Source organism: Petaurus breviceps, unplaced genomic scaffold, assembly GCF_028583685.1.
Source record: "Petaurus breviceps papuanus isolate PSGF00001 unplaced genomic scaffold, PetGlider_PUasm1.0 213, whole genome shotgun sequence".
Taxonomy (NCBI): Eukaryota; Metazoa; Chordata; class Mammalia; order Diprotodontia; family Petauridae; genus Petaurus; species Petaurus breviceps.
The window spans coordinates 12,212,995-12,225,285 of NW_027185860.1; the positions used below are offsets into that span (position 1 = coordinate 12,212,995).

Below are 12,291 nucleotides of genomic sequence, written 5' to 3' on the forward strand. Positions count from 1 at the left end.
AAGTGGGAGTGCATGGCTTTTACCCCCAGGGCGAGAAACCTCTGAGACGCCAGCACAGCCTGCCAGCGCCACGTGGCGGCTTCAGCTCCTGGCCTAAAGAGTGTAGGGGGACCAAGCACCAGTCTGAGGGGTAATCACTCTTGCTTTAACCTGCTTGGATTTGGATTGCAGTCCAGGGTGGAGGTCCTGGGTGTGTGTCCAGCTTGCCAGAGAGTGTGGAGACCTCAGAGAGCGCACCCATCTAATACCTCCGGCAGCTGAGAAAACCCCAGCTTTTGGGACAAAAACTCCCCTGTCTGGTGGCAGAGTCCTACTGTGGAAAAAGGCCAAAAGTCAAATAATTGAGTGGCAAAATGAGTAGGCAGAGGAAACATAGCAGACAGAAGATTCCAACATTACACTCCTATTTTGGGGATAAGAAGGAGCAAGGCATGGAACAGGAGGAAAACAGTGAAGTCAGAACTCCTGCACCAAAAGCTTCAAAGGAAAATACAAGCTGGTTACAGGCCATAGAGGACCTTAAGAAGCAGATAAGAGAAGTGGAGGAAAAATTGGGAAGAGAAATGAGAACAATGCAAGAAAATTATGAAATGAGAGTCAACAGCCTGACTGAAGAAAATAATACCTTAAAAAACAGACTGACTCAAATGGCAAAGGAGGCTCAAAAAGGCAATGAGGAGAAGAATGCCTTAAAAAGTCGAATTTGCCAGATGGAAAAAGAATCTCAAAAGCTCACTGAGGAGAATCATTGCTTCAGAATTAGATTGGAGCAAATGGAAGCTAATGACTTTACGAGAAATCAAGATGCTGTCAAACAGATCCAAACAAATGAAAGAATAGAAGGCAATGTGAAATATCTCATGGGAAAAACCACTGACCTGGAAAATAGATCCAGGAGAGATAATTTAAAAATTATTGGACTGCCTGAGAGCCATGACCAAAGTAAGAGCCTGGAAAGTATCCTCCAGGAAGTTCTCAAGGAAACTACCCTGATGTTTTAGAAGGAGAGGGCAAAATAGAGTTTCAAAGAATCCACCGATCACCTCCTGAAAAAGATCCCAAAAAGAAAACTCCTAGGAATATTAAGCCAGGTTCCGGAACTCCCAGATTAAGGAGAGAATATTACAAGCAGCCAGGAAGAAACAATTTGAATATTGTGGAAACACAATCAGGATAACCCAGGATCTGGCAGCTTCTACACTGAGGGATCGAAGGGCCTGGAATGTGATATTCCAGAGGGCACAGGAGCTGGGATTAAAACCAAGAGTCACCCACCCAGCCAAACTGAGTATCATGTTTCAGGGGAAAATATGGTCATTCAGTGGAGTAGAGGACTTTCAAGTATTCTTGCTGAAAAAACCAGAGTTGAATAGAAAATTTGACATTTAGATACAAGAAGCAAGAGAAGCATGAGAAGGTAAACAGGGAAAAGAAATCATAAGGAACTTATCAAAGTTGAACTTTTTTTTTTGAAGCACTCGGGGTTGGGTGACTTGCTCGGGCTTGCGTGGCCGGTTGTTGTTTCTGGGTGTGGTGCTGAGTGTCTGGGCCCAGATTTGATCTGGGTCGTCCCGGCACTGGAGCTGGTGCTCTTGCTCGCTGAGCTACCTGCCCAAAGTTGAACTATTAACGTTCCCACATGGAAAAACAATAATTGTAACTTAAGAAACTTTTCTCAGTAGTTGAAGGGATTAGAAACATATATATATATGAGGGTATGCGGGCACATGAATACATATGTGAATGTGTGTATATACTTTTACAGGTATACATAGATAGAGGGCACGGGACCAATTTAATAGGAAGGGATGATTCTTAAAAGGTGAAATTAAGAGGTGAGAGGAATATAATGAGAGGAGATGGGAAAAGACAGATTGGGGCAAACTATCTCATACAGAAGAGGCAAGGGAAAATGGTTACAATGGAGGGAAAGAATAGGAAGGCAAAAGGGAATAGGTCAACCTTATTCCTATTGAATCTGGCTTGAGGAGGGAGGGAAATACACACTAAATAGGGGATCTCACCCTCCAGGAGAATAGGGGGGAAGGGGATGTGAGGGGGGGATGATGGAAGGGAGGACAGGCTGCGGGGGAGGGAAGTTGGAAGCACCCACTTTCAAAAAAGGACAGGATCAAAGTAGAGAATAGAACAAGTGGGAGGTGGGATAGGAGGGAGGGAAATATAGTCAGTCTTTTACAATACATCTACTACGTTATTGTTTTGCATTAGCCACACATGTACAACCTATACTGAACTACTTGTCTCCCCAGTGGGGGTGGGTGGCAGGGGGGGAAGGGAATGAATCTGGAATTGAAAGTTTTAAAGTCAAATATTCAAATATATATGTGTGTGTGTGTGTGTGTGTGTGTGTGTGTGTACATACTATTATTAATACCATCTTACATGTAAGTAAGAAAAAAGATATACAGGCACTGAGGCATAGAGATCCACTGGAAAAGTTGAAACGGGTATGGGAGATAATATGGGAGAGAGCAGATTGGAGGTGGAGATATCCTGTGGGACTGCTGTTTTGGGGGGATGGATGGGGGAAAAACAGCTAGAAAATTTGTAACTAAAAATCTGGCAGAAATGAGTGATGTAAATCAGAAGTTAATAAAGCATCTAAAAAATATTTTAAAAAAGAAGAAAAATAATAATATTCCCAATCTTAACCAAGTCATCTTCCTATTTAAAAATTTTGAGTGTGTCCTTATTGATTCTGGGATAAAATACAAACTCCCAAGCCTTTCATTTAAGTCCTTCTCTAATCTTGACTTTACCTTTCCAACCTTATGTCATACTACAGTTGACTCTCAATATTCAAGGGGGTTAGGGTCACAGGACCCCCATAAATGTGAAAAACCACTAATAACTCTAGCCCCACCAATGTTTGTTTCTAATAATTCTGATCATATGTATTTAACATACAAAACAAGTAAAACAACACATTGCACCAATAAAAAAGTTGTAGATTCTACACTTGAGAAATTAGTATCTTGTACTCCAGTCTTTGCTGAGACTGGTAGACTGGTATAGCTTCAGCAACTGCTTTATGGATTTCCTTCTTGAAAAAGTGCAAGATAAAACAATCCAATATAGTAGAAAATCTCATGCCTGAGTTTGGATGGTAGTTCTTCAGCACACTGAAACTTATAACAAAATTTAACTGTTGTAGCAGCAAGCACCCCAAGCATCCTCAGGGTTTGCCGCCAATACAGGTTCTTGGATCTGCTTTGATAAAGGAAAGCAACTCAAAATGGGTTAACAAGCTTACTTTAATCAGTCAGACCATATATCATTTACCTTGTTCAGGGCAAAAAGGTCAGCAACCTAACTTCAAAATATACAGACAGAATTATCAAGACAGAAACAGATCAAGTAGACAGATTTCCAAACTGTCCAAGCATTACATCCATACCAAATCATCATCTGGGTTTTTCAAAGCCGGGGGACTCTCAACAACGGCTTCACACAATTCAGATCAAATCACAGAACACTTCTCAAAGTTGAGTCCCAAAACAAAGCTGCACATCAGGGCTTATATAGCCTTCTCCTGGCTCAGAAAATGTAACAACCTTATTGACTCACTGGCCAATCAAGAAGTATTTACTGAAAAACAAGCCTCCCACCCAAGGCTTCAGGTGCACTTTAGCCCAGGGGCAGGGAAGATCTTCCAAATTTGCATTTCCATTACACTGTTTATAATAAATTTATGTATATTTATGGTAGTAATGGTAATATAGATTAATAATATACAGCATTTATGCATTTTTAAAATGTTTTCTTTATGTTTGTGAATCATCTGGGATTTTCGGCAGTACACTGGTGAATCTCCAAAATTCACATTAATTATCAGTGGCCAACCTGCAAATAACTAAAACTGAATGTTGAGGGATGACTGTATTCTTTTCACAAATTCTGTATTTTAACCAAGCTGGATCACTTCCCCAAAACTGACAGATTGACTCACCTCTTCCTTACTCCATTATTTGCCTCAACCATTCTTAGAATATGTTCTCTTTGTTCCTTGTCTTCTCAGAATCTCATCTTCCAAGCTCTGCTTATGCCATTTTTCTGTGAAGCCTTTAGGGGGCAGCTAGGTTGCACAGTGAATAGAGCATGGGCCCGGCCCTGGAGTCAGGAGGACCTGAGTTCAAATGCAGCCTCAGACACTTAACACAAAAAACTAGCTGTGTGAGCTTGGGCAAGTCACTTAACCCCAAATGCCCTACTTTCCCCCTTGCAAAAAAAGAAATTAAAATCTGATTTGAGAAATAATTAACAAAACAAATTTAAAATAAAATAGGTATAGCATTACATTGTATAACTAAGTCACTATGTAGCCTTCAGAAAATCCTTATGTATGGGTTAGTGACTCATTTCTGTTTGAGTTTGACACCATTTATCCCTGCCACCCAGAGTAATTCCTGGTATATAGCAAGCATTTAATCAGTGCTTACTGATTGAGACCATAATCCCTAATATCAATGCAAGCTAGTTAAGAAGAGGGAAATTTGTCATTTTTCTTTGCATGTCATAGATACTTAATAAATGCTAGTTGAATTGAATTGCAAGACATTGTACATGTTGTGAAATACAAAGACAAAAATAGAAGTCTTGCCTTCAAGTAGATTACTTCTTGAAGGAAGGTATTTCATGCAAACAAGTAAGAAGTATTAGATAAGTGGAGGTGGGAGAGATTACTGACAATTTAGAGGAACAGTAGAACATAGCACCTCAGCTTAGACTTGACTACAAGCTTAGAGGCAGAAGCAAGGAAGAATTTTAGTCATGGGAGACAGGGACAGCCTGTGCAGAGCAATAGAGGCAAGAAATGAAATGCAACATTGTAGGGAGAACAAAAAGGCCAATTTGACCAGAAAGTTAATGATGTGAAGGGGAGTAGTAAAGTATGAAATTAGTTTGGAGGGGAGGCTGGAACCAATAGAACAGGGCATTAAATGCTAATTTGATGAATTTATATTTTACCAAAGAGGCATTACAGAGCTGCCAAAAATTTTTAAGAGAGGAATGATAGGGTCAGACTTAGTGCATGTTGAATTGAATTGAATTTTGGAAAAGAGCTGGATTTGGATGAAGTTTGAAGAGCTAGGCTTGAGTATTGCTGTCATAATTTGCCAACTCTGTGTTTTTGTTCAGTACACTTAACTTTGAGAGAATATATAAATATATTTGTAGTCTTTTATAGGATCGTTTTAATGATCAAAGGAAATGATTTGTTGAAAAGCAATTTGTAATCAACTATTGTAATACTTTTGTAGCTGTTGATCTTCTAGGATCTAGCCCTTCTCCAGTCTACATATTTCACTCTTACCCAGGTAGTCTTTCTTTCTAATGCACAGTTATGATCATGTCACTCCTCCATTCAAAAGCTCTCTCTCTATATAACACATAAGTTCCTGATTCTGCCATTCAAGACCATTCAAATTTGGTTCCAATCTAACTTCCTAACCCTTGTCTCGTTCTACTTCCCCTTCATATGTGCTGCATTCTAGACAAACAGTATCATTCACTGTGCCCTATTCTCTCCCATAATCATTTTCTCCTAGTTTTCTTCAAGTGTTGGACTATGTGACCTCTAGAAGGGAGATTTCCCTTTTTCTGCATAGCTCAGAGGGGGAAATAAGAGCAGTAGTATAAAGTATAGAAAGTCATGTTTCAACTCATTATAAGATAGGAAACCTAATAAGAAATTAGATGTCCAAAACTGGAATTGGTTGCCTACCTAGCTTGTAAATTCCCTATCATTAGAGATCTTCAAAAAGAATTTGGATGATCTTTTGTTGGAAGTGTTGTAGAGGGTGCTTGATCAGGTATGAGTTGGATTAGATTGCCAATGAAGGCACTTCTAATTCTGTAAAGTATGATATAAATAAAGATTATGTACACAAGTGTTGTACTGGATCCAACTCAGCCAGTTGTTGAATTTTTGTTGTAAGCATTTATACATTGCAAATCAGTGAATACTGCAAATCACCTTAATTTGTTTATTGATTGTCTAGACCACTGATGTCAAGCTCAAATAGAAATGCATCCCTGTGGTCTCATACTGACTTAGAAAGCCACATGTTGACATGATGCGTGTTCTATTATATTTTCATTTATTTATTTCGTTAAATATTTCTCAGTTACATTTTAATCTGGTTCAGGTTGTATATGCTCTTCAGTTTTTATGGAAAATGTCAATGATGCAGATGAAACTTAAATGTGTGTGCTGTTTGCATTTTTGTTTTGGGGTTGATGGTGTTAAACTCTTACCCATCATTGATTATAATTATTCACTTGCTGATATGTACAAATCTAGACCAAATACTGAGCTATGTTAGAAAAGAAAGAGAAAACCTGAAAATTAAAGTTCCTGGAGAAATGCTTAAGTGTAGATTTAAGTATTTTTTAGATGCAAAGGTAGAGAAATGTTCAAAATCATGATTTGATCCACATACTTTGTTTTCCAAGCTTTACTTGGAGACAGTATGAAAGGCAGTACAGTTCATTGTATGCTCTTATTGATGACTTACAAGATCTTATATTGGAAGTGTATTGTAGTCCTAAGGTTTGTCCATACTACCTAGGCTGTTTCTAAAATGAGAGTTTTATTTTATTCACAATGCAATAGATGTTTCAGTGATTAATTTAGATTTCTATATCACTATTTTTGTGGCACAGTGGATATATTGGTAGGCCTAGAGTCAGGAAGACCTAATTTCAAATCCAGTCTGAGACATTTAATGACTTTGTGACCCTGAGCAAGTCACTTAACCTGTTTGCCTTAGTTTTCTGATCTGTAAAATGGAGATGGTAATAATAGCACCTACCCCCCAGGGTGATTGTAAAGATTCAGTGAGATAATAATTGTAACATACGTAGTACAGTGCCTAGCATATAGTATACACTATAGAAATGCGAGCTATTATTAGCTGTTATTACTGAAATATGGCCTATTTGTGTGGTATATGTTGGAAATAATTTAGAGTACAGTCAGACTTACCAAATTTGAAAAAAATTAAAACCAGACTTCAGATAACCACAGGAGCAAGTAAACTAAAAGTCTTCCCTTTCAAAGATTATTTGTTTCAGTGTGCATTTTAATACTGACACTTTTTCTGAAAAGTAAGGATTTGACTTTTCTGGAGCTTTTTATTCCTGGACACATCAGGTCAAGTCAGCGAACTGTGTCAAGTGCTTACTTTGTATGTACTAGGAACATGCTAAATGCTCAGGATACCAGAAAAGGTAACAGACAAACAAGAACAGTCCGTGACCTCAAGGAGTACTCATGGTTTAATGGAGGAGACAACATACAAACAGCTATGTACGAACTATATTGACAATGGAAATGAAAATGGTCTACAGAGGGAAGTCACTAATATTAAAAGTGAATAGGGGTGGCTAGGTGGCACAGTGAATAGAGCACCGGCCCTGGAATCAGGAGGACCTGAGTTCAAATGTGGCCTCAGACACTTAACACAAAAATACTAGCCATGTGACATTGGGTGAGTCACTTAACCCCAACAGCCCTGCCTTCCCTCCTCCAAAAAGCAAAAAAAAAAAAAAGTGAATAGAGAAACACTTCTTAAGGTAAAAGGGCTAGAGCAAGCTAGGGCACCTTAGGCAGCCCCACAATACAGGGCGTTGTTCCTGTTCTTCTGGGAGATTTTCAGTCAGGGTGTTTCCTCCGGGCCCGGCTCCTGGGGTGAGGTCACTCAAAGAAGCCTCTGTGACACAAGGTCTGGGGGTCAAGGGGAGATATGTCTTAAAATACTTTGTTTTGATGAAAAAAAAATTTTTATGGTAACATCATTACTCTTCTCATAGTGATGTCAAGACCAACAGAATATAGCAGAAAACTTTTAGAGTTGTTGTTTTAATTAATATAAAAGATCAAAGTAGAAGTAGATTATTTCATAAAACTATAGATTTATTCATAGAGTGTTTTTTTTCCTTAAGGTTTACCATGATTATCAGTACTTTTAACAGCTGTAGATAGTGGTTTAGCTCAGCAACCCCATATGGGGTTCAGATTCACAGTTTCAGAAGTGCTGAAGGTAGAAAAAGTTTAAGAAACCGTGCTCTAGATGCTGAGGAAAGAGAGACAATTGAAAGACACCATTCTTTGTTTCATTTTTTTTTTAAACTGGCCCTACTGTGTCAGTGTGTGGGAAAAGATTTAGTAAACTGCTTTTCAGACTCCGGATTTTTGGGTTTGGGGCTTGCTTTGTACCCCAGCAATCCAAGTTTATCTCTCTTGCTCTCTTTTGTTCCTATTCAGCTTACTCTATCCTTCTTCTCAAGTCTACATAGGTGCCTCCTTCTGCCAACAGGTGGCATAGCTCCCTGTTAAGAGAGATTATCCTAATATGAAAACAAGGTTTTAAAAGAAGATTAACCTAATTCAGCCTTTCTCTCTGTTATCCTTAGAATTTAATGAGTGTTTAAAAAGATAAAGTTTTCAAAAGCAGAGCTTTCAATGGTTTAAAATGTGACTGCTTTGTCTGAAATATTTTCTTGGGAACATATTCAAAAATTTCTTAATTTTCAATTATCTCAAAAACCTAGCCTTTGGTAATAGATATGACATTTCTTACATAGGACTTAAAAAGCTTCATTCTTTTTGGTTGTTCTAAGTGTAAAATAATGACTAAGTGGGAAATGTGGGCAGCTTCAGAAATCCATTATGTGTTTCTTTGCCCAAGCCTCAAGCACCTTAATTATAGGTAATGTGAATTACTAAATACAAACTAAAGAGAAAATTTGTGCTTAATGACTCAGGAAGAAATGGTATATAAACAGCACTTTTGCAGTAGCAAAAGAATGGAAATAAAGTAGATGCCTGTGTAGTGGAAAATAACTGAAAGTTGTATATGGATATAATGGAATAATATTGCAGGTAAAAAGCAACAAATATGAAGATTTGGACGAAGTAAAGGAAGACTTTCATTAACTGATGCAGGTGAAGTAAATAAAGCTAGGAGAAGAGTACACCCAGTAAATCAGTGAGGATTTGTATACTTCCTGTGTGGCAGGCACTGTCCTGGTGACAGAAAGGAGGCAAAAGCAGTCTTTTTCTTCAAGGAACTCACATTCTGATGGGGAAAATTACATGCAAATACCAATGTACATAAAGGATACAGGCAATGTAAATGGAAGTTAATCTTAGGGAAGGGTCATGAGAGAAAGGAAAGACCTGGAAAGGCTTTCTGTAGAAGAGAGAGTTTGAGCTGAATCATGCTAGAAGACAAAAGTGATGAGAGAAAACATTCCAAGCGTGTGACACAGGCAGCATAAAAGTTGGAATTGAATGTCATGTGTGAGATGCAGCAAGTAGGCTGAGTTAGTTAGGGTTTCAGAAGAGGAGTAAAGTAAAAAAAGACAGGTAAGAGAGGATGGAGCCAGGTTAGAAAGGCCTTTAAATGCCCAGCAAAGAATTTATATTTGATCCTGGAGGTAATAGGGAGCCACTGAGGTTTATTCAGTAGTGGTGATTGGCAGAACAATTAAATGTGCATGTAAGGCAGTGAGTGATGTGCATGTAAGGCAGTGAGGTGATGGCTTTTGTCTAATGCATTTCTCTCTCCTCACCACCCAACCAAAGCACACACACACACACACACACCCTACACATACATACTACTAACGTGGAAAAAAAGTATTAAGTTGTCAGTTAGATTTTATCTTGAATATGACTTTTATGAATTCTTCCTGGTTTGTTTGAAAGAGTCCTAGGACTTCAGATGGGAAGGAGAGGGCTGTACCTAACTGAGTTAAAGGGTTTGATTTTTTTGGTGACAGAAGCATTTAGCTCATTAGAACAAACCCAATTTTTAAAGCTCTCTTCCTGCAAAATGTTCCTCGTGCATGTGTTAAGTACACAAGATTCCTTTATAGATACAAGCACAGATATAACTTTATTCAGTGGAATCCTCTGATCATTGATGTCAAAGAAAGCATAAAACAAAGAGATGTGGTTTTTTAAAAAAGATATTTACCCCCTTTTTTTTTTAATGAGGTATCCTACACAAATTCCAAATGGAAGAGGAATTCCTTATACTTCATTTCTCAATATAGTCTAGTTTGTGAGGGACAATTTGCTGATTGCATCAAATTCCCAAACATAGGTTCTCCTCAATGAAACCCATACTATTCTGAAGAGATTGAGTCACACAGGAAAACATGAGTGAACGAAGATCATATATTGCCCAGATTGTGACAAATACTACATTTCAGAAAAGTATTCCTTGGAAATAAATCTTTAATTTTTTTTTTTTGCTAACCTAAAAAAAAATTATTGTTCTTTTGCCTACACTAGATTCATACATTTGTTTTTCGTGGTATTTTCTTTTTGTCCCCAAATAGCAATGCTAAACAGCTGGTTTAAATCGTTCTTAGAATAAAGGAAATTATTCTAATTTTAATAAACATATATTATTGTGGACATACATGTATCACATAGTAAATATGGGTAACTATTATCATTGGTAGATTCAAAATAAGTATTTCTCTGCTGACCTATTGGCTGTTTGCAAAGTAGGGGTAAAGCCAAGACTGTCATGGACAATACATGGCTCTTAGTACCTGTTGTGTGCAGAGGACCTGCAACGTTAACTGTGAATGAGATTTGTCACAAAGTAAGCAGTTAAGTTGAACTTTATAACGGTTAACTCTGAAGGCAGAACTTGGCCGGTGAAATTTTTTACTTTTAAAAATATGTATGTTATCCTTGTTTTTATTTGGCATTTACAGTTTTAGATTGGGGCAAAACTCTGAGATTTCTTGATATTTTTTAGGAGTTTCTTTGAGTTGCTGCTGTTCTTTGGAAAAGATGAATTTTATGAAGAGCCATTAAAGGATATTCTTGGTTCCATCCAGGTAATGACATTAATTTTCCATGTAAAATACACTTCATTACTAAAACGTACATACATACGTACATACATAATACATTGCCTGTTTTAGCTTGCTTAATGATGTTAAAGCTGTAATTTTTAGAATTTCAGGCAATCTGTACAATAGTAAAGAAAATTATAGTCTTTTATTATTCTATGGAAAACCCAATCATTTTGCTAATAGTAAATATATGGAACTGTTAATAGTCTTGTCACTTTTAAAAGCTTTGATTACTAACCACTTCAATTCCTTATTTGTCTCATTTGACCTAGAATAGCTCAAAAATTTTTTGTTTTGTTTTTAAATTTCTGTAGCCTCAGAAGGATGCTAAACTGCAAAAGGGCCAGATAAAACTAACGGAAATAAATGATTAGAAGCAATAAAGTGACACATTATGAGGGGGAAAAAGAAGTCCAGCAAGCAGAGTTTTAATCCTTTACTTAACAGATTCCATTATAACTTTCAGCTCTTTGTAGTAGTCCTTCTCTGCTGATAGGAATATACCAGATTACAGTTGGAGAGAAACCTTTTGAATGGGTATTTTCACTAGTCCTTTGACCTTTTAGCAATTTACAACAAAGATGATGTACTTGAGATAGGATATTTATATTCATTCAGTGCATTCAAATGCATTATAAGATATTCTTGGCAAAACTTTCTAGACTTTTCAAACATTTTTATGGTTGGAAGGTTTTAAAATTGTTGGGTTCTCTCTATAGGAAAATAGCATGATCCAGTAAACAGGGGAATCAGAGAACATGGGTTCAAATTCTGTCTCTTGTACCTAATACCTCTGTGCCCTTATACAAGTCATTTAGCCTTTCTAAAGCTGTTTCCTTATTAATAAAATGAGAGGTTGGGGCAAGATGGTCCCTAAGATCCCTTCCAGATCTTAAATCTATGCTTGTATGAATTTGGAAGGCCTTTGTCTGTGATGAACTTCTTGAGTTTGAGCTAGAAAGTTGCTTATAACTGATAGCTGGCAACAGTTCTTCAGTTCCTAAAGGAAGCACTCTTTTTTTTTCTTTCTTTTTTTTGGAGGGCAATTGGGATTAAGTGACTTGCCCAAGGTCACACAGCTAGTTTTTGTGTTAAGTGTCTGAATCTGAATTTGAACTCAGGTCCTCCTGACTCCAGGGCAGGTGCTCTATTTACTGCGGCACCTAGCTGGCCCTAAGGAAGTACTTTTTACCAAATGTAGAACAACATATATTTCACTGAGGGTCATATGTAGGTATTATCCTACCCTAAACCATTAAAATATTTTGAAAAATACATAGTTTTATCAAGAATATCTCATATATGGATGATTGTATACTCAAATAATCTCTGAACACTCTGGGTAACTCTCTGAGACTCTTTAAGTTGCAGAGAAGTTGCTAGACC

General features: G+C 37.5%; 1 protein-coding gene across 1 annotated transcript in view; it reads left to right on the top strand.

Annotated features, from left to right (window-relative positions):
- ZNF654 (zinc finger protein 654) overlaps positions 1-12,291 on the top strand; it is a 140,251-nt gene that overhangs the window by 83,117 nt on the left and 44,843 nt on the right. Inside the window, exon 3 of the mRNA XM_069093927.1 lies at positions 10,806-10,887. Within this exon, the coding sequence (XP_068950028.1) occupies positions 10,806-10,887 (82 nt within the window). The remainder of the gene's footprint in view (positions 1-10,805; positions 10,888-12,291) is intronic.